Source organism: Protomyctophum parallelum (assembly GCF_964188405.1).
Source record: "Protomyctophum parallelum genome assembly, chromosome: 17".
Taxonomy (NCBI): Eukaryota; Metazoa; Chordata; class Actinopteri; order Myctophiformes; family Myctophidae; genus Protomyctophum; species Protomyctophum parallelum.
This window is the reverse complement of record NC_139719.1, coordinates 36,906,883-36,929,381: the sequence shown is the minus strand read 5'-3', so window position 1 is coordinate 36,929,381 and position 22,499 is coordinate 36,906,883. Positions and strand designations below refer to the sequence as shown.

The 22,499-nt window shown below is 40.3% G+C and overlaps 3 protein-coding genes across 4 annotated transcripts; 1 reads left to right on the top strand and 2 right to left on the bottom strand.

Moving 5' to 3' along the window:
* Window positions 1–660: 660 nt before the first annotated feature.
* On the bottom strand, window positions 661–8,089 carry dmc1 (DNA meiotic recombinase 1; the record flags this gene model as incomplete). 2 transcript variants are annotated; one of them, XM_083787270.1, is made up of 13 exons in its annotated part: window positions 661–766; window positions 1,125–1,241; window positions 2,227–2,287; window positions 3,427–3,541; window positions 4,383–4,456; window positions 5,402–5,493; window positions 5,871–5,943; window positions 6,026–6,067; window positions 6,924–6,976; window positions 7,220–7,302; window positions 7,467–7,613; window positions 7,851–7,895; window positions 8,030–8,089. In XM_083787270.1, 13 exons carry the CDS (start codon window positions 8,087–8,089, stop codon window positions 697–699), a joined length of 1,032 nt encoding a protein of 343 aa, XP_083643396.1. In that variant the 3' UTR covers window positions 661–696. The 2 variants fall into 2 exon arrangements, with proteins under 2 accessions (XP_083643396.1, XP_083643397.1); XM_083787271.1 differs by having other exon boundaries at window positions 7,851–7,892.
* Window positions 8,090–9,340: 1,251 nt separating this feature from the next.
* On the bottom strand, window positions 9,341–14,001 carry tomm22 (translocase of outer mitochondrial membrane 22 homolog (yeast)). Its single transcript, XM_083787246.1, has 4 exons — window positions 13,680–14,001; window positions 12,877–12,995; window positions 11,408–11,525; window positions 9,341–11,227 (listed from the first exon to the last, which is right to left on the bottom strand). The coding sequence occupies exons 1-4, from the start codon at window positions 13,779–13,781 to the stop codon at window positions 11,153–11,155; spliced, it is 414 nt and encodes a 137-aa protein (XP_083643372.1). The 5' UTR covers window positions 13,782–14,001; the 3' UTR covers window positions 9,341–11,152.
* Window positions 14,002–14,599: 598 nt separating this feature from the next.
* Window positions 14,600–20,959, top strand: maff (v-maf avian musculoaponeurotic fibrosarcoma oncogene homolog F). The gene is made up of 3 exons (XM_083786897.1): window positions 14,600–14,817; window positions 17,292–17,381; window positions 17,749–20,959. Exons 2-3 carry the CDS (start codon window positions 17,349–17,351, stop codon window positions 18,187–18,189), a joined length of 474 nt encoding a protein of 157 aa, XP_083643023.1. The 5' UTR covers window positions 14,600–14,817; window positions 17,292–17,348; the 3' UTR covers window positions 18,190–20,959.
* Window positions 20,960–22,499: the final 1,540 nt, after the last annotated feature.

Genomic DNA, 22,499 nt, shown 5'->3' with positions numbered 1-22,499 from the left:
ATGCCCGAATATGGAGCTATGCAGACGTCAGAATGATGTCAGAACAGACCAGCTCCATTATATGGACACTGGGCAGTGGGCAGTGGCCCTGTCCAGATCCCGGTCAGAGGCATTTTTGTGGTGGTTCTGGACAACCGTGGGTCCGATCGACTCGACACCAGGCACTGCACCCCCTGAGGTGGGGTGGAACGCGTGTCGAATTTGAAGTTGGTGGGGAGAACGGTTCTTGAGTTACCTGGATTTGCATTTATAGTTAGATGTAGACGAGGAAATCGTCTATTTCCGTCCTACACAAATTGACAATGAATGGAGAATTGTGTCTGAGCAAATCGATGTTACGTCATGATAATGTATGAGCGCCCCTCACTTCACACGGGTGTGATTTTTTCCATCAATAAACAGACTTGACAACAAACTCAAACAAAGTATGATCAATTTAATTCCACCACCACCATGAATACTGAACAAGCAAACCAATCAATCACCATAGAAATAAATACAACCGCTTTAAATTAACAAATCAATACAAATGCCTTAAATGGTACTTTGTTTAGCCTTAAATTGCTGAATAAATACAAATGCAATAAATACAAATGCAATACAAATGGTACTTTAGCACAACATGAACATATGTCACTTTGAAATAAACGTTAAATTAGTTACAGTAGATAGGAACAGTCATTGCATATGGTCTTTTCATTCTTTGGCATCTGCAATACCCCCAGCTGTAATGGCAAAAGTGGCCTCATTCTCTGGCATATCAGGACTAGAGGAGTAAGAGGACATAATGGAAAAGAGAAGACACATCACTGCCACATCACCTCACTAGTATAACAGGGGTTATACAGTGTCCCCCCCCCCCCCCCCAGGCCCAGCACTACACATGTCAGACAGGGTGAAGAGGTTTTGCAAACCCTGCTTTTTTTTACTACTAGGTGGCAGAGCTGTAGAGAAACTGGAGAAAAATGACCCCAAAGTTTATCTGCTCCTCTGCCAAATGCAAGTAGTGAGTTGCATTGTTCTACAGTAGTCTAATTTAAGCCTGGATTAGGTGGCAGGCAGTGCTTTGGCTCCCTTGAATACTACATGTTCTTCTGAAATTACACAAAGTCTGTGGTAAGTACCTGTCAAATATCTTGGCAATTCTCAATTCTGCACGCCCCTTCCTCAGACTGATCCTTGTGGTGGAGGCGTGGGCCAGGATGTGCCCTCCAATCGGCTTCTTGGGATCAGCTTGAAACCTGGAATGGGAAAACAAGAATAAACAACCAATTAAAAACCAAACAAAATGCTCTCCTGTTCTCCCTTGATCACACTTATTGCAGTGAATGTGTTGTTGTCTGAAGTTATTTCATTTTAATTGAGAGATTATAACTGGATTTACAGATGTGAGTTTTGCAAAATTCAAGAACTTTTTGTGTGTACAGACACTGTCGCGCGCAGACGCGTCAGAAGAACCGGCTGAAGCCCTTCTTATTCGTGGGGTTTTTAGACAGCTGGTGGATGGAAAAGAAGCTCCACCTCCACCAGCTGTCTAAAAACCCCACGAAGAAGAAGGGCTTCAGGTTCTTCTGACGCGTCTGCACGCGACAGTGTGCCTGTACTGCCTAAGAAAACAACTGACAGATTACAACTTGTCCAAAATGCAGCAGCCAGAGTTTTAACTAGAACTAAGATGAGAGAACATATTACTCCAGTTTTGGCATCACTGCACTGGCTTCCGGTTGTTTTTAGGATTGATTTTAAAATAATTTTACTTGTCTATAAAGCTCTCAATGGTCTCGCACCTTCCTACCTACATGACTGCCTGCCTAAATATGTCCCAAACCGCCCCCTAAGGTCTTCCACCGCCGGCCTGCTCGCTTTGCCCAAAGAAAATGGCAACAAAAAAATACGGGGAAGCAGCTTTTTGCTTCTACGGGCCGTCGGCATGGAACAAGCTCCCACTGTACCTTCGTCAGGCAGCCTCTGTAGACTTTTTAAAGCTCAGCTCAAGACCCACTTCTACAACATTGCCTTTAATTTTTTATTTTTCATGTCCTCACTGTAAAACAAGCAGTAATGCATACTGCTTGTTTTTTAATGTCGTTGCCTTGCTTTTCTTTTATTCTCCATTGTTCTGTAAAGCACGTTGAGCTGCATTTCATGTCATGAAAGGTGCTATACAAATAAAGTTTTATTATTATTATTATTATTGTACTGAGTGAATGCAATGTTATTTCTTACGTCATTCCTGCACCAGGATCCGCAGTCATCTGGTTGGTGACGAACACAGCTACATTGTACTCTAGATAGAAGAAACATGTTTATAGGCAATTAGATATGTCATACAGTACAGGGTACATTATACAGTACAAGCGTTCATGGTAGTCTCTCAAAGCATAATGTCATCATTTAGGCATCATGTATTTGTGACACAGCCGAATCAACCAGGATTGATGATTGTGCTGTTCCTGCCAAAGTGAGTGCTTAACTTCAACTCAACAGCTCCAACTCTCTCAACTCCCAATTCCACAGATCAACAGAATCGTGATGCAAGATTGGTTATTTTACTGAAGATTCTTTATCTTTTACAAGGTCATGGAGTAAAAACTATACATATATGTATATGTGTACGTATATATTTATTTAGTGTTCCTTGATGTTTGTTGTTATGATTCTATGCTTTGTTATTTCTGATGTTCTTGATGTTGTTTTTGATTGTTGTTTTTAACCTGTAAAGCACTAACTTTATGTTTGGAAAGGTGCTATATAAATAAAATTCATTCATTCAATGCAAGTCAGCCACTTTTCACATCAATGTATACAACTAATTCTAATTTGACGGCAGCTGTTAATCTTAACAGCTGATGGTCGGATTCTACTCCTACCCTCTGTCAGCATAATCTGTCTATAGTACATGGCCATCTATGGAAGACTTGTGTATCTATTTGTGTGTCACCCTTATATGACTATTTAGAATTAGCCTGATTATCAGACTCTGAGCTTTCTGCTCTTGTTCACTCAGTGGAGTGGGCAGGGTATGTGGGCTAGAAACCAGGCTAATTTTAGAATAGCATTTATGTCTCAGATTGATGCTCAAAAGGCTTCTGCCTTGAATAATGTCATTCTAAACAACATTACATAACAGCATACAATATAAATCACATTATAAGACAAGACATAGATGAAAAACATATAAAGTCAAGACAAGGGTGTTGGTATCAGTTTCTGTTACATTGAATATCAGATCAATATATAAGCTATTTTCATTATTTATATACAATGAAAATGTACATTTTCCTATACATAACTCAAATAGAAACCCTGGCTGAGACTTGAAAGGTTATTTCCAGACTGGAGAAGAAAAATATTAGAGGAAATGAAAAGGCATATGAAGGAAGGGGAAGAAAGAAGAGATAAGGAGAGTGTGCCTGTGGTTCAGACCTTCAGAGATCTTCTGCAGCCTGGAGAGCATTTGGGCCAGTTTCTGCTGCCGCTCAGCCAGCTCCCCTCGGCCAGAGAAGTCCACCCGGAACAGAGCCATGATGGAGTCAATGATCTGATGGCCGAGAGATGAGGTGCAGGGTAGACAGACACTATTAATCTATATTATATCTATATTATTAGTTATTGTTGCTGTCGAACACACATTAACGGCCTTTTAATACCTTGTAGTTTATTGAAAAAGTAGCGAAAATAGCCGATACACAAACTCTTGTTGACCGGCAATTTAATTTGTAAACCTTTGCTTTTTTTAAGTGGTGCAAGCACTTCTACATCCAGCATGCAATGTCCGTGTACCTGTGTACCTGTTTGTGATGTACCTGTGTGAGCACGAGTGGTGTACGCATGCGTGAAATTGGAACGAGAGAAGTATGTGACATGGCTGCCACCTGCTGGACGCAAACGATACAGAGAAGAAATTGGAACGATACAGAGAAGAAATTGGAATGATACAAATTGGAACGATACAGAGAACCAATAGACGGGAGTTGCACCACTTGGTTCACACTGGTGTGATTTTTCTATTCTATGCCCAAAACATGGACACCAGATTCAAAGTGCTTAAATTTGTCTGATGTTTTTAAATACAGTATCAACCAATGAAAAGTGAGAGCTTTCCTTGGCCTGACACATAATCATGTGAGGATATCAGGTGTGTTGTATGGCCAATTGGCCATCTTGTCTTAACTTTGTAATGCTGGTTATCTGGGAATTTTAATTCATTCTACACTTAATTCATTGTAAATCACATATGAGAATAAAAAATACATAAAAAATACAATATATTCTACCTAGAAAAACCTTCACAAGAGAGAAGATTACAACTTAAAAAAAACAAATGAAAATCAATGAATAACCCTGAGGATGAATTCCTGTAAAATGTCCCTTCCACATACCAGAAGTTTGAAAACTCCTCCTTCCTCGTGGAACTTGGCTGCTACAAAGTCCAACAGCTCCATCTGATGTTCACCTACAGACAGAGCACAAACTAAATAAAGCTGCAAAAGTGTGTTGCGCTATGATTCAGCTGGGTTGCGGACAAGAACAGAAATGAGTGTCTGTGCAGAAGTGATGCATCATAACGAATGGAGTTAGATTGTGTGAGTTAAATTCAAAACCTGACACATTGTGCCACAAAACTAGGTGAATTAGGGGTGCTACAAAAATGATTTAAAATAAAACTATTAATAAATTAATTGATTTGAGTGTGAGATTGCAACAGTTAACCACTAACCCTATTTAGAACATCATAATCATAACGTCATAATAGGCAAAGGTTTCATATAAAGCAAAAAGAGCAGATCTACGTAATGAGCTTACAACGATGTGAGCTTGTAGATTTGTTTTTGAGTGACATCATTGTAAAACTTAACTATAAAATAGTACCAAAGTGGTTAATCAGACAGATCCATTTCGAAAAATATACTATATTACAATTTCATGTTGATTCACTACAGTGCATAGATGATGTAATTAAAAAGTTATCAATGTAAAATAATCGATAGTTGCAGCCATATACAGTAATGTCTTACTAGGAAATGAAAGGCGGACCATCAGTAGCCACTTTATTAGGTACACCTGCCCATCAACATAACAGCATGCTTATGTATATAGCATGCTCAACTACTCTTATGCCAAGGTGAAGAGTTTCAGTCATTGTTCAACTAAACAAAATTAGAATGGGCAAGATGCATGATCTAATAGGTTTGTTTCATTGGCCAATGTAATGATTCTATCCTATTCCTAGGGATCCAGATATGAACCAGATATTAATTGGTTCTTGTTGTAATATATCTTTTGTAATACGGTAATTCATGGTTGTAATAATTTCAAGTGAATTGGATTAATTTATTTTTAGTAGGTGCTTTATTAGGTAAGTGTCCCTAATAAAGTGGCTACCCTACTGTGCACATACTGGTGTATGCTCGAGCATAGAGCACGTTGTCAAGGACAGCATCGTGGTCCACATTAAACCGCTCAGCGATGTTCTTCAACCTATCTGGACGACTAGAATCAACACCATACAAGTCAAGGGTAATATGGGACTTAAATAACACTTTACAACTTTACAATTATTGATGGTTTATTTTCTTAAATTAGACCTTTCACATGTTTGCTTGTGTTGTAGGAAATGCATACAAGTGTTATATAATAAGCACATTTTACACAGATGAGGTCCTATGTAAAAGTTAAATGACATATCCAAAATAATGAAGTATCCAATACCTGATAATAATAATATGACATTCATATAGAATGAATATGTTAAAGTTAGCAGTTGATACTGTAATAGGACTTCTATACTGTAAGTACAGAGCCTGAGAACTTAATTCCCAAAGGGGATATCACGTCACCAAGCTACAATGTATATGAATAAAGGATACAAGGTGTGCTCTGTGTCGATGAAGATGACTTTGCCTCCGGTGTAGCCATCTTCTCCAGGTAGCTGAGCTGTGACTGAACAACAGTACACACTCAGTCTAAGTAATTAATTTAGTTCACTCAAAGTTTTCATTATCTCTTTGATGAGATAACTTACCACAAAGTGTGTGTGAGAGCTGAGTTTTCCCTGTCCGGAACTCTGTTGAAACAAATACAAATACATCTAACACTCTGCTTAGTTGTTGTACATTTAATTGCTGATCAATAGTTAAACACACACACACACACACACACACGCGCGCACACGCGCGAGCACACACACACACACACACACACACACACACACACACACACACACACACACACACACACACACACACACACACACGTCCATATAAAATATATGACTGCTAAGTTGGAATTGGGTTGCACACCTTGAAGGTCACATTCACATATCGTACAAGATATAACAAAGGAAACTAGATAAAGTGCACCTCAGGGCACAGGTCTCCACCAGGGCAGGTCAGTTTGTGGCCTCCTGGTGGTGCTATAATAGGCCAATGTGAAAAGGGTGTGAAAGGGCTATTTCTTCTTACACCTTGGTTGGCAATTGGATGATTTGAGGCATTATGTTCCAAAAATGTGTTTTGCAAAAATACACCTCTTGGTGGCGCTATAACAGGCCAATGTGAAAAGGGTGCCATTTCTTCTTACGCCTTGGATGGCAATTGGATTATTTGAGGCATTTTGTTCCAAAAATGTGTTTTGAAAAAATACACCTGTTGGTGGCTCTATAACAGGCCAATGTGAAAAGGGTGGGATATATTCCTCAGCCTAGTAGGAAAGTCTGTGAAAGATTTCAAGTAAATTGCACACTGTGTTCATGATTTGTACACAGATGGACGGATGGACACACGGACGGACGAACGGACACACACACACCCACACACAGAGTGCAAAACACTCTCTCCCATGCCTTCGGCCTGGTGGAGACAAAAAGGCCCATAGCACAGCCCAGAGTACAGCAATAGAAGTGTAGCATAACAACTCCTCACCTCCAAAGGCCTCTGTGATTGCCATGCTCTCCATACCTCCACCCAACAGTTTGCTGCAGACAGATAACATCCACAGAATATCAGTAGCTGTAACACCAGTTCAGGAAACTAGTAATATTTACCCTATTTTGACAACTGAACTTTTAGAATAAAATAGTTCTTTCAAATAATTGATTACTTTCCAAAATATCTGGTAGCTGGTAGCCAACGACATTGTAATTGTCTAACACATTCATAATAATCAACAAGTTGATTAGTAAAGAGAAGCACAAAGAATCATAAACTAGCTTCTTAACTCAAACTCCTGACTCCCGGTTGTGATATGGAACACTTGCTTCCTCTTGGCACTGTACTCAAAGGCAGTCTGGAAACCATTTGTCTACAATGTGAAAAGAACAAACTGAAAGGACAATCTCTCCAAATTTCCACTCACAGAACAAGTATTATTTTATGTGCACTGTTGAATTTGTTAATAGGTTATGTAATCCTGAAAATGTGGATGAAACATTTTAAAGAAAGTCTGGATGCTCCATGAGCTCTCACCAGCATCTTTCCAGCAGCCTCTTTGATTTTATCCACCTTGGCCTCTGACAGGCCCTTGATGTTGCACAGGGACCTGCGAGTGGTCATCTGGATGCCCTTCACAGTACAGATACCCACAGACTTCAGCTTTTTAATGTCCGCCATGTTCTGTAGACATAAATAAGAGAAAATGATGAGGACAACAGAAAGAGATGCATTGTAAGCTGTTAGGTGCACATGTGGACCTGTGTGTGTGTGTGTGTGTGTGTGTGTGTGTGTGTGTGTGTGTGTGTGTGTGTGTGTGTGTGTGTGTGTGTGTGTGTGTGTGTGTGTGTGTGTGTGTGCGCGTGCGCGTGCGTGCGCGTGTTTGTTTTGGAACATTTTCCTTATTTAGAGGTAACTCACAATTCCATGTTTCTGCAATAAGTCAATGTCTTGGAAGAAGCTCTCCTGATAGGTGAGACAAAGGAAAACAAAATACAGTAACAGGGATATATAGGTTTTGTTAGGAGGAAAATAGGAGTCTTGATAGATACAGTAACAGCATAGCCTAGTGACAGTCCCTGTATTCCTCGTGTTCTCACCTCATCCTCCTGGTACACAGCATCATCTTCCACGACTTGGTCCTCCATTGCACTTTTCATATTGATTGCAGGTAGAAGCTAAAAGTTGTGATGATAGTTTTTAACTGTCTCACTGTTAAATGGCAGCTATAGCTTGTGTCTAAGTAGGCATATATTAACGTTAGCTCATCAACTTTTCACTGACAACTAAGCTATAGCTTTAAGCTAGGTATTAGGTAAGTGATTTTTCCGCTTTTCAACTCGATCCCAAGGCAGTTGACATGAACTACAACTACTAAAATCTACAAACACATAAATTCACTAAATAGCCACAAACTACTAATAATTAAATAGAAACAGCATTACCGCACAATAAAAGAATGGAGTTACCTATATTATCAAAAGGTTAAATCAAATAGAGAACCCGTTTTGACAATTGACCAGAGTTATGAATAAGCACTTGACAGATTGATTGGCGGGAAGAATATAGATTGTTCTGCCTGTAGATCCCATGGTACGGGGGGACAGCAGACTGTGATTGGCTAGCTAGTTGTCCGGTAACTGTTGACGTAAAGAAAAACATATCTACCGGTAAATCTATGGTAGGCTAATAGCTTATCCAGTGGACACTAGCTAGTAGCTAGTGCAAGTATTATCTAGTCAGCGGCCTGTTGTTTTCTGCGAGTTGATTTGAATGAAACATTTAGATTAGATTAAATCCTATATATGAATTGACACAAACCATTTAGTAAATAGCTTAAGGTTACAAACCTACTTACTTTCCTAAATAATCGACAAGCACATTTTAATCAACTCAATTGATAGTGTACAGATTTAGGCTAGACAAAATTTGATTTAATATCACACACACACATTCAATCTAACTTTCAACAGCAACATATTGTAATCTATTGCATCAATAAGTTTGACTCCCTACGCCTAGAGTAAAGAAAGACATATGCCTACATAGCTTTCCATCTCACTGGTGTTTTTATTAGCAGTCATGTTGAAAACAGAATATGCTCCATGAGCAGAGGTAAGGACTGTAAATTCCAACATGAGAGAAAAGTAAAACGAATGATGTTCAATTACACTGGACTGGAATTGTCACTTGTCAGGGTAATGTTTGTCAGTATACATTCTTTTAACTGGGCATTTCACTAGGGAATGTGACACAGAGTCCAAACGTATAACAGGTTATGGCTTTGACTTTGGAGAAGTAAAGGAAATATGGCTTTTGTGGCATGTTCTTAAATTAATCAAGACCAATAACTACCTGTCTTCAAGTTCACAGGTGATCAATCATTGATCAATTAAAAGGTAGTGCTAGGCTCTCAAATGTATATTTTAATAAACTACTCTCAAAGTTTAGTATTGACAATTCCAGTACAGTTTGGCCCATACATACTGCTACTTTACTTTGATGTCAGATATTGCCCAATGCTATTGTAAGGTGCAAACAAAAATGGTAGAGATGTCAACTCTAAGTAATGGGACACCATATTAAGAAACAATCGTACCCAGAATGAAAGCTCACAAACAATACAGATAGAAATGCACAGTGTAGTGGATATGAGTGTGGTTTAGCAACTCTCACCTCCAATCCAGGGGAGCGAGAATGTTGCCGCTTCTCCTTCTAGCTATAAATGGTAGCCTGTGTTCTAGCCGGATCCCCAGGACTGGAGATGGGAACTACTGACATATATTAACAGTTCACAAATCCAGTGTTGGGGATAAAGAGTACTAACTGGCTTTCCTGTAATCACACACTAATTTACTCCCGTCATACCAGGTTTACAACTAGAGTTCTCAAACTCTGCCCGAACCCGACCAGGCCCGACCCGACCCGACATTTTAGGGCCGGGCCGGGCCTAAAATGTATGCTAATCAGTAGGGCCGGGCTGGGCCTGGGGCTCCATGAAAAAAATATATATATATTGAATTTGTTTAGAATAATAAAAAATAATAGTTCTGTTCTGTCTGTTTGTGTATTTATCTATTATGAAGATGGTGCTGACTGGCGTTTCACTTTTACTCTGTGTAGAGTTCTCAAATTCTGCACAAACCTGACCAGGCCCGACCCGACATTTTAGGGCCGGGTCGGGCCTAAAATCTATGCAAATTAATCTGGCCGGGCCTAGGGCCTGATCAGTTAGGGCCCAGTTAGGGCCGGGCCTTAATTTGCGGGCCCGATGAGAACTCTATTTACAAGAAAATAGTATGGACAGACACGTACAGGCCTCCAGAACTGAGGTTGGGATTGGGAACCATTGCAGCAGAGTTATGAATCATATTTCAGCTACATAGTATGCATGTTCCACATCTTGGAATGCACTCCAGTTGTGCAGCATTGCTTTTAGTCGGCATGTACTACCCATTTATTCTCCACATACAGATGGAACCAATATATATATCAAATACCAAACAGACGTTTTCAATCGCTTCAAAGGGCAGAATGTCATTACAAGTATCACGCCCACATGGACATTGCTCAGACTGAAAACACAGACATACAATTGGTATTCTGTAGAGTGTAGAACAATGGCTCACTGCTGGCTTTACTCGGGACCCAAATTTTACCTTCTCTATGACCCCTCCACAACCAAATATAATCAATAACAGAATATTCTCTTGTCTCTGTTCTTGGTCCACCACGTTATGCCAGTGTTTCAAGTTTCAGTTTGAACAAAAACCACCAGTTAACAAGGCTCTAGAAGTACTTTGGATCTTTCACACACCCTTTTTTTGTAATAAACCACCTTCACCTGTTGTCAGTAGGGAACATAACTCACTTAAATCACTAGAAGTACATTATATATATATATATATACTGTATGTATAATGTATAAAAACAAAATAGACAGATATTGCCCCATGAAGTAAGTCTCTGTGAGGTGTTTGAAAAAAGAGAGACAGTGAGAGAGGGGGACACATTAGACTGCAACACCCAGGAAATGGCAATCCTCCTCTTCAACGGCCCATCCGATTGGCCAGTCCTGGATATTGAAATAAGCATCATCAGGATAAAGCTTTCACAGTTCCATCAATTCTTCTGGTCTTCATAATCTTCTTCACCGCCTCTTTTCTGGGCTGTCCCTCTCCGCTGTTAGCGGCAGGTCTCACATTTGTGCAGGAACATCTTCGTCACATTTTGCCAGGTGCAGGTGGCATCATGCCAGGCATCCCTCCAGACATGCCAGTGTTGGGACCGAGAAGGATCTAAATGGAGAGGTGGATATAATCAGTCTTCACCTGTGCTGGGTATGCCCATAGATCCAAAACATGCAAAAGTATTAAGTAAAGGTTTAAAGAACAATGACAAAATGTGAAACAAGCTATACAAGTTTATTTAAAGCTGTGGTCTGTGCAGAAATTATACGTTCGCACACAAACACAGACCTGTCTCTGCTGTTGTAACTGCTGCTGCTCCAGTTGTAGTCTTTCTGTCTCAAACACTACAGGAAGCACCAGGATCATAAAGGAAGTGGTGCCAACCCAGAGTGCTGCGCGGGAGAAACTACATTGCACATACATACACAAACATAAAAAGGAAAAGATAAGAGGAATTAAATGTCTAAGATAAACATGAGTAATAGCTTTAGGATATGGGCAAGAGGGACATATTGGGAAGATATATAATTGATTTTATATATATTATTTCTTTTATATCTTGTTGTATACATTCATTTATGACTATGTGATCTGTGGTCACTGGTCAGTGGTCACAAAACATCAAAAGTGGCAAGATTCAGCTCCAGTAAGTGTGTTGCCCTACAAAGCAACAGAATAACTAGCTAGCAACATATTACAAGCTAGAAGAAATATGAAATATGATTATGAATAGGGCTTTAATTGTATAATTTAACAGTACACCTACACCACAAGCAACTCTTAGATCTAGAGTTGCAATAACAACTATTGACAGGCCATATATCAAACAGAAAAGTCATATCTGATTGTATTCTGCTTTTCCCTTCAGGGGTCGCCACAGTGAATCATCTGCCTCCAGTCTCACCCCGTCCTCTGTCTCCTTTTCTCTCACACCAACAAACTTCATGTCCTCTTTCACTACATCCATAAATCTTCTCTTTGGTCTTCCTTTAGGCCTCCTGCCTGGCAGTTCCAACCGCAACATCCTTCTACTGATATACTCACTATCCCTCCTCAAACTCGAAACCATCTCAGTCTGGGCTCTCTGGCTTCATCTCCAAAACATCTTACATGCGCTGTCCTTAGTTCTGATGTACTCGTTCCTGATCATATCTGATTGTATTAAACCACGTTTAATACAATCTATTAAACCACGTTTAATACAATCTGCAGCTGTACGGAAAGCTTAAATAATGCTCTTTCCATCTGCAATGTTTTTGTTTCATAAAAATCCACCATATGCATGTTATGAGCTACTTTCTGTCAATAATTCTGTGCAGGTGATTATATTTATTATTATAAGTGTTAATCTCAATAAAATAAAAAAATAAATAAAACACAATGCAGGAGGCAGCAGGACGTTGCGTTATTGAATGTGCACTTCCAAACTCCAACACTTAGTAAAATAATCACATGCACATAATTGAATGCCAGAAAGTAGCTCATAACCTGTGGATTTTTATTCAACAAAAACTTGCAGATAAAAAGAGGATAATTAAAGCTTTCCGTACAGCTGCAATGTTTGTGAGTTTAACATTGTTAAATACAATCAGATAGGACTTTTCAGTTTTTCGATGTATGGCCTGTCAAGGGTTGGTATTGCAACTCTAGATTCAAGATATTAAAAATAGGATCTAAGAGTTACTTGCAGGCACCTAACCTACACCATCATGTTAGTGTGGATCTCTCAATGTGGAAGAGACATACTACTGACGTACCTGTAGAACTGCTTGGCAAGAGAGACAGAACAATTTGCAGACACCTCTGCAGCGCTGCGCACTGTGTCAGGGAACATCTCTGTCAAACCCCAGAGCCTCTCCACCATTGTCTCATCCAACTGACAGAGAGAAAACAAAAACACATTGTTCACTGTTTCAAGTCTTCAAATAAATACTGCTCTATGGTGTGCAATGGATTATTCAATATCTATCCATCCATCGTACATATACACACACATGACAAATCAAAAGGAAAACCCTGAATAAATGAGTGCAGAAAGAAACATAACAAATCTTCCATACAGGTGTACGGCGTGATAACATTCTACAATCATATGCTCTGGGGCATGTACAAAGTTCTGAGGTCTACTTGACCTCAATTCTCAGGGTTTCGGCCACAAAGGATGCATCAACTACCTATAGCTACAGTGTATAAACAGTGAAACAGTGTTTCACTGTTTCTACACTGTAGGAACAATCACTAAAATCAAATGACAGCTGCATTCCAATATATGTAAAGTAAGTCATCATAAATAGGGTTGGAAATCAAATTATGGTCCAAAGTTAACCTTGCAATATCCATGATGATTGTGCATTAGTGCGATAATATAACAAAACAAAATAACTACTCTTTAAAAGTAAAATTACCTAACGACTGCCAGCATTAATTCCGAGAGAAATCGAAGGGTTATTTAGCAAGCTAGGGTCTGTATGTTCAGAAGCTAGCTGCCGCTTGAATCCAGGCAGGGCTGCAGTGTGATTGTTAATCTATTTGATTTAATGTGTTTATAATAAATCCATACCTCATCATCATCGTCGTCATCATCATCATCTTCAATCTCGTCTTCAGGGGGCCGGACAGAGATGGGGCCCGCAACGGGGGGTAGCTCTTCAATTCCGGACATGGTGATCTATCTACAAGCCCGTCTCCGACAGTCTGTCTGATCAAATCAGCAGAGTCTTGGTCTTGGTCGCTAATCACAGAGAAAGGAGGATATTATTATATTTCTTTCTCCAAGGGCTTGTGAATTTTAGGCAGACGAGGAAGGTGCAGCACCGGTCCTGCGACAGTCTGAGGTCATTCAGTAAAGCGTGCATGTGCGCGTTGGATGACGGGAAAAGGGGTCACTTCCTGGATTCGCTCAAACGAACGTCTCCCCCTGTCGTACGGACTGTCTAATGACAGGTTTGTGTCGTCAACACCATGAGCATGACATTGTGTAAAACCAATTAAAATTAGATCTTCAAACCTGTTCAGAATCATCAGTGTATAATGTACAAACTAATGATCAAGGGTCTTTCTTTAAAAAAATCTGATGAATGATAGACTGGATTAACATATTTTTATATATTGTATGACGGCCCTGATGTGTAAATAAGGGTGGGTGATGTTTTGTCACATTAAAAATCAATTTAGTTAATTTACCCATTTATAACGCATTCGCAACTCATTTGCACAGCATAATAAAGGCCATATAATTCCATGATTATATGGTGTGAGATGAACATGGACAATGTGTGTGTACACAATGTATTATTATTTAGTCTATATATTGAAAAATAATAAGGAAAATGCAAGGAGAAATCCTGGGAACAGGGCAATGGAAAAGTTGGGATTTGGGCTTTCCTTTCCATGTTGTTTACATCTTTCACAGTACGCTGTGGGGGCGGGGGGAGGCTCCGCCCTCATTCCTCTGGCCTGACGTCATTGTTGGTGTGTTTTTTATGAATGAAAGAATCCAACCTCAAACAGCAGAGAGTAATTCCGGGAAAAGGCGGACTGACATTTTGTCGCCAGACACTCTCCTCGACCGACCGAGAGCAGACATATAAATCCAACCGTTCCTTGACCGTGAAGACGTTCCGTTTTCTGTTATCACCGAACACACCAACCGACGAGGACTGGTTTTCCACCGCGACTGACAGACACACCAAGGACAAGTGAGTAGGCAGCTGTTTGCTTTAATGTGCTTCTTTTAGCCCTCCATGCTAACGTGCTGCTAGCATGTTTTCGAGCCACCCTGAAGCACAAATGCTTCGATTTCTGACGGATTGTTTAGGCCTTATTGATCTCGATGTAACGCGGTGGGCACATAATGACATTGCTGGACAGTGTTTTGGAAGCACATTTAAGTACCTACAATGTTTTAAGCCATTTGTGTAGCATTTAAAGCCTTGCTAAGATGGATGGCGTGCGCACTTGTGATGGCTGTTTACTAGAGCAGGCTGCTTTTAGCACCATGCCAGCCAGCAGTGTCTGCATATGAAACGGGAGGATTGTTGTTGGGGGGAGGGGGCATACGACCCTGTTTCATGTGTGGAATGTGGAATTTAACTCATCTTAATCTTATGTCATCCCATTACCTCTGCTTATTTAATAAGGGGGTAAAGGGTTAACGTGTTGTGGTTGGCCAGTAACGCAATACTTTGGGATAGTCGTCATTGCATAGGCCTATACCATCTATGTAACATTATATTTGGTAATACCCAAGCACTACAGTGACTACACCGTGATGTCTGTGGAAATCTACCCATGTGACCTTATATGTGCTGTTGTTCAGCACAGTGTGTGACTGTGTGTGTGTGTGTGCTGGCGGAGCTGTGGACAGTGGATCAGCCAGGCAAGGCAGTTTCTTGCTGAATCACCCTGACTTTATGAAACGGTCACGTCTGGTGGTTCGACACACACAACCAAAACTTCCCACGCTTTACGGGAAATGCAATCAAACCAGGCCTGGTGTTTAAGGATAGTTTTCATTCCACACACGTGTATGAGGAGGAGGGTTGGAATGGTTTATTTACAGTGAAAGCAGGGTTAGCGCAACTGAAATATATTGCTTTCATTGACAGTGTCTTGGTAGTCATATTTGTTGATGATTTAAAATAATGGAATATAGTTTTGCTATTTTAGCTGAATTATTGTTATAGGTGTTCTTGTCAGTGCAATGCACTCACTGACACTGTACTGTAGATAAAAAGTACTGTAGTACAATACTACTGAATCCATGTCACCACAGTGGGGGGAGAGAGAAAGGACCTGACCGGCCCCTCTGACGGTTGGTAAGGGGAAGTGTGGTGGGTTTTGGTTAGATTTCGGAGACACCTGCTTTGAGCAAGGAGGGGGTGGACACATGATCCCTCCCCTAGACGTTTCCAGTCAACAGAGAAAGCACAAGCACACCACTTGGAAGCCCTTCTTTTTATATCAAACCACTGATTAAACTAAAAGGCAACATTTGGAAAAGCTCAGAATACTGGCTTCTTCTCCTTTTTTTTTATTCGCACATGACTGGCCATCTTGTGAGCACATTGTGAATGTCAGACTAAATGGAGAACAAAACTGCATGATGTTCTGAATCACATGTGATAATGCTTTTGTGGGGGGGGGTGGGCACTGAATATTTAATCATGAAAAAGGATTTACTTAAATTCCCAGATAACATGATGCTAGGTTGGCCTTGTGTCTGCCCTGAGACTGGGAGGTTGGGGTTCAATCCCCGGCCGGGTCAAGACTGTAAAAATGGCCCAGGCCGTAGCGTAACGGTCTGGGCACCGGACTGGTGATCCAGTCGCGGTGTGCCGCGGGTTCGACTCCCGGACCCGACCCGGCCTTTACCGCATGTCATCCCCCCATCTCTCTCCCGTTTCCTGTCAGCCTACTTTCTATCCCTTAAAAAATCAATAAAGGCGTAAGCCGCAAAAAAAATATATATCTTAAAAGACTGTAAAAATGGGACCCAATGCCTCCCTGCTTGACACTCGGCATCAAGGGTTGGATTGGGGGTAAATCCCTACGACATACTAGCGTCATGTACATCAAGCTGCCTCACGCTACAGAAACAGGAGATAGGCTCCTGCCCTATGGGCCTCATGGCTCGGCAAGGCTATATATAATTGTGGCCCCAGATGGCATCTTAACACAATCAGCACCGGGATTTCTTTCAAAATAGAAGCTCGGGGTGCCGGGAACTTGGAAGATATGGCCGCTTTTACTCTGTAAAGCCCTCCCTTCCGTTACGGACAAAAACCGAGAGACATAGTTTTGCTTGCTTACCTCGCTAAGATTGCGATATAAGTCTCTGATGATTGCTCGCTTAATATTTTGAACGAGAGGCATGTTGAAGTCAGAAATTAAGAGCTTAGTATATCCATCTGGTCAAAACCACGGAGAGCTCCTTAGATTACGCGCGCAGAAGGAGAGGCAAGAAAAAAGAGAAATTCAGAATATATTTCTCTCGTTTGATATATCAATGAAAATGCGCTAGGACGAAACCTGTCGGTTGGATTAGTTATGACGTTCCCACGCATCGTACAGTCTAAATGCGTTAAGAGATTCCATTGTTTTGCAGAATATATATTTTTGTTAATATTGTGCAGCCCTAATTTAAAGTATGTTATTTGGTCTATTCTTCCAGAGTGTCTAAATCCGTGTTGCCTGGTGCCTGGGAAAGAAGAACAAACAAAGTCAGACCATGACATCAGAAAGAAACAGCAAAGCCCTGAAGGTACAGTAAGACAAGTTTATTTCCATAACAATGACTTATGTTAGCAGCCTCAACTATTTCTGTGGAAGGAAAGACGTCAGCATCGATACAAATTCTTAATGTCCTCCCATTGTTGACTATTCTTTTTTCGTATCCAGTCTCCTGTAGGCGCCTTCTACCATGTTTGCCCTTTCTTCTTTCATTTCCTTCTATTCCATCTCCTCCCTTCCTTTTCCCCAACTCTCCAATATTCTTTTAACGAGCCTTTTGTTTCTATTGTTATTTCTCCTTTAAATTATTTTATCTTATTTTAATGTTCTTTTTACTTTGCATTAATAACCAACGTGCGAGTGAGCAAAGCTAAACGGATCCTATTGCGTCCTGTCAGGTGAAGAGGGAGTGCGGCGAGAATGTGCCCATCCTGTCAGACAGCGAGCTCATGTCGCTGTCGGTGCGAGAGCTCAACCTGCACTTGCGGGGCCTCTCCCGCGAGGAGGTGCAGAAGCTGAAGCAACGCCGGCGTACACTGAAGAACCGGGGTTATGCCGCCAGCTGCCGTGTCAAGCGGGTGTCACAGCGCGAGGCCCTCGAACAGCAGAAGAAGGAGCTCCAGCGCGAGGTGGAGAGGCTGGGCGTGGAGAACGCTGGCATGCGGCGGGAGCTCGAAGGCCTCGGGGCCCGCCTGGCCGCCTTGCAGAGGTTCGCCCGGGGCCTTGAGTCCGGAGGAGGCAGCCTCCTGGCCACAGCCCCCCGCCTCAACACTGCCTCGGTCATCACCATTGTCAAGACTCCCTCACAACCACAGAGAGAGCAGGGATCCAACTCATAGGAGAGGGGATACCTGGACTGGGGTGGGATACATGACCTGCAATGCAAACACACATACATGCCACATGCACACGGACATGACTGTACACACACAGGAGAGTAAGGACAAGGAAAATAATATGTAGAGCTCAACAGTGACGTTCCGGAAGTAAGAATTCATATTCTGAATGGAGGATTTAGATTAGTAAACGAAGCACTGAACCGTGTCAATGAAACTATTGTTGGGTTGGAAGTCATTGGAAATGTATCATTCACAATATTTATGGGAGGAATAGTAAATTCACTCTAACATTTCTTTAGTTTAGTACTGTTCGTTGACCCTTGTCCTTTTTTTTGTTGTTGTTGTTGCACCAAATTAAATGTTTTGATTGTGAGGATTTCGTGAAATGTTCCTGGTGTAAATTAATGAGAAATTAACACCGGAAAATGGAGCTGTTTAAAAAGTGAGCAGTCACTGTTGAGCTCTAGACATAGGCACTTACTAAATGCTCATCTGTGTTACACACACACACGTGCATGAACGCACACAAGACTGATGAGTTCAGAGTTGGTCATAATACTTTTCAGGCCTGCTCAACACACGTAACCACAACAGACCTAAAGCACCAAACTCACTCACACTTTTGACACACACGCACACACAGACATGGACAGTGGCTGACTGAAGAATCTGACTGAAGCATAAAGTGACCGGCAAGGTGTGCGTATCCTCAAGGCCAACCATCGACAAAGCCAGCCGTACAGCTGGTGCTCTTTGACTCTGCTAGTGACTGCTCCAGTAACATGGCATCTGACCAACTGCAAAATTCCAAAGTTGGACCAGGCATATACAGTATGTTCTGCTTCCTCCAACTCAACAATGTCTGCATTCCTCTCGCAGCACACATACAGTAGTCTGATCATTTAGTCATTTCTTGTATGGTTCTGCTTTGAAGGAGCAACGCGTCTCTGCGTGTTTGTTTTGTTTTCTTTACCCGTTTAATAGGATTTCAATTTCAAGCAATATGTTTTGGTTAATCAATCTTGTCTCATCTTTAAGGAAACTGTAGATTGAAACCAACCAACCATGTACTGTGTTAGCAACTGATGTTTTCTTTTTAAAAGAAAACACAAGCCTATATTTTCTATCTTTCCACCTAGAGTTTATTTGTTCACTCCTTGTGAATGGATTTTGGAGGTGTAGGGCTGGCGTAAGACTTTCTTACATTAACTCAATGCCTTTAAGTGTATGAGGGGAGTGAAAGAATACTTTGGTGGGGAAAGGTTAAACAGTGGAATGCTACAGCTCCTTTAGAATTTATGGGCACACATTCTTTTGCTAGTTTTATATTACCAGAGGATAGCATTGTCTGAATGTAGGGCTGCACAACTATAGTTGAAGTTGTAATTCTAAATTATTTTCGGAGATGACGTGATCTGATTATTGGTGTCTATGTTGCGGTGAACCAAATATACCACGATTAATTGTAGAAGCTAAATTGCTGTATGCAATTACACAATTAATTACGAAATCCTCGTCCAATAATTCACCAAGCTATTTTCGTTGTCCGTAGATATTACTGTGCTTTAATGTGTTAGTCTGTTGTGATTTTGTATTAAAAAAAGCAAAGCTTTGTATATCTACTAGACTCCCCAACGACAGATGTTGGTCATTTTGCTGGAACATGTTAAAAAAAAAGAAAAAAACCATGGGACTACATCTGGTAGGAATTATGCTCCGTCAATGCAAATTCTATTCATACATTCCTTTTTATCTGTTGTCTTTTGTAATGTTTGTACGTACGATGAAAGACGAAAATGTTGAGCGACATTTATCAGAGCTATATTCTATATTTTATTTGTATTTAAAGATAGATATTACGAAAAGAAAAGCTAACGAGTGCTGTGATGTTATGTTTTTGGTTTGGTTTTCTTTTTCCAAAAAGTACTTGTATATGACTAGTTTTGGGATTATTCCCACGTCTAATTATTGTACTTGAGTGACGATTATTATTTTGAAAAAATGTTAACTGTCGTTATGAGCTGTTTTAGAAATATGCTAAATTCAATGGCCATATTGCTGTATGATGATTTTTCCGTATGCGTGTTTGCCTTGTTTGTACTAATTTCATAGTGGCTTGTAGGGATATTCTTATTTTTCTATGAAGTACCAAGGTGATGGTGTGAGTTTATTTATGGTAATAAAAAAATCAAGGTTATTTCAGCATTGGCATAAGTGAGATCAGAGAGGTGATGGTAATGAGAATTGATTGGAACAGGAAGATAGATGGAATAAGAATGGAAGAAAGTACATACTACACATGTAGTAGTTGGAGAAAGATGGCTAAAGGAAGTGAGGGTTATGTGAGTGAAGAGGGTGGAATTAAGAGTTCATGCGAAGTGTGATTAACTTAAAAATCTTAAACTGTATTTCATGCAAACTATGCTAACTAGACTTCAGTATGCTGGGTTTCAGTGGGGGGAACCAGACCTCAAATAGCAATATGATTTTTTTTAAGCAGGCATTATAACACTATATTGTGTTGATAAATACTCCTTGAGATATCATAGGGTTACTATATTTAGCTATATCAGTATCAATGTTGCATAGCAATTATTCAGTAATATTTTAACGTCTCAGATCTGTCAAATTTGTGCTGGATGTTTTGTACTACTACAAAACAAATGGTCTTTGTATTTATTGTATTTTTTCTATGGTGAAAATTTAAGTACATTGTCTATTTTATATATATTAATAATTAAAATAAATGTTGTATATATTGTACATAAAATTGTGTGCTTGTCATGAGATGTGCTGGATCATGTTAAGTAGGCCTACTGGGATATCAATTGAGTTTGTTAAGCTTACAATTGGGGGGGGGGAAGCAAAGTGGAACTATCTGCTGTTAAAAGATACCACTGAAATATGTTGCAAAACACCCCCCATGTTTTACACAAGACATAGCCGGTAGCCGCTATTGCTACAAGTTCACTCAAAAACTTAAAATTACTTCCTACAATGTGAATGTGAAGTTTATATTCCGACATCGTCAGAAGCTAATTTAGCCTATGCTTTGTTGTATAACAGAAAATACAAATATAAATTCAGTTTCCACTTTCTCTTGTGGGCTAGATTTAGTTTCCAGTTGACTGACTCATTGTACATGAGCTGGCCTCCCACAACCTTCGTGGTGGCCTTGTGACTGCCCTTTAACCACTTTCAATCTGGTGTCCCTATTTTGGGCATGTTATTATAGCCAAACATTTTCCAAATTTTCTATTTAACTTTTTCTTTTCAAAATCTTTTTCTTTTCGTTTTATAACAGTATGGGTGTCAAGTCACAGATTCATAGAAAAATAAATAAAACATTAGATTTTAGTATTCCGCAAATATTTTACCAGTCCACAATGCATTGTGATCTACTGCATTTTTGAGTGGTGCAACCACTCCAAGGAACAGCAATGTCCGTCTTAACCTATGACTATGTATGTGACTATGTTACTATGAGTACCAGTAGGGGCAAAAGTGGCACTGTTGTGCCAGAAACAGAGAGAGAGAGATAGTGCTGCAGAGAGAGGGGAGTTGCACTACTCCGTTCACACGGGTGATTTTAGCTTGTAGATGAGCAATTTCCACCTTGCAACACCATTTCATGACGAAGTATAAATCAGGCTTTAGTCACTCACTACATGTATTACAGCATCAGCTAAAAATACCTAAAATGTAATAAAAATATATATAGTAGGCCTATACTGTATATCCACTGATTATACAAGGCCACTTTTGCTTATTCATCCTGCAAACTTAAAAAGGGGAAGTGGCAATTGTCTTAATACAAAGGCAAGCCGTGACAGAAATGCGGTTATCGTAAAGTAAACTGTTTTCCCACTGGTGGGTTTCATATGAGGAACTAGAAAGAAGAACCATAAAACAGTTAAAGAGAGAGAAGCACATGTAGGAGGTGCTCTGCAGTGTGGACACTAATGCAGAGTGATCAAGTTAACCGGCCTCCTCTGTGTGGATACCCACGGCCAAACTGTATACATGCATGGTGAAGTGTTTAAGAAAAAGGCAGCACCCAACTTACCAACAACTCCTTGTGTTAACCGTTGACTGTGGTCCGATTCATTGCATGGAAATGTCCAAATCTGACTCATTTAAAGGTATATTCAGTGATTTCACTTAATTCAAATATCACTTATTTTTTTGTTTTGTTGTGATAATCCTCTCTACTATAGAGTGTGCTGACCATATAAGGAGTTCCTCCCTGTCCCCAGTTAACCCCTGGGGGTAAAAAACCTCAGGTTTCGTTTTTGGCTCTCTATCCTGAT

Excerpts from the sequence above, each read along its gene's own strand:
- maff (XM_083786897.1), top strand. The coding sequence starts at position 17,349 with ATGACATCAGAAAGAAACAGCAAAGCCCTGAAG. Across the intron at positions 17,382-17,748 it reads GAAACAGCAAAGCCCTGAAG|GTGAAGAGGGAGTGCGGCGA; the intron begins GTACAGTAAGAC and ends GCGTCCTGTCAG.
- tomm22 (XM_083787246.1), bottom strand. The coding sequence starts at position 13,781 with ATGTCCGGAATTGAAGAGCTACCCCCCGTTGCGGGCCCCATCTCTGTC. Across the intron at positions 11,526-12,876 it reads CTTGCCAAGCAGTTCTACAG|TTTCTCCCGCGCAGCACTCT; the intron begins GTACGTCAGTAG and ends TGTGCAATGTAG. Across the intron at positions 11,228-11,407 it reads AGTTACAACAGCAGAGACAG|ATCCTTCTCGGTCCCAACAC; the intron begins GTCTGTGTTTGT and ends CTCTCCATTTAG.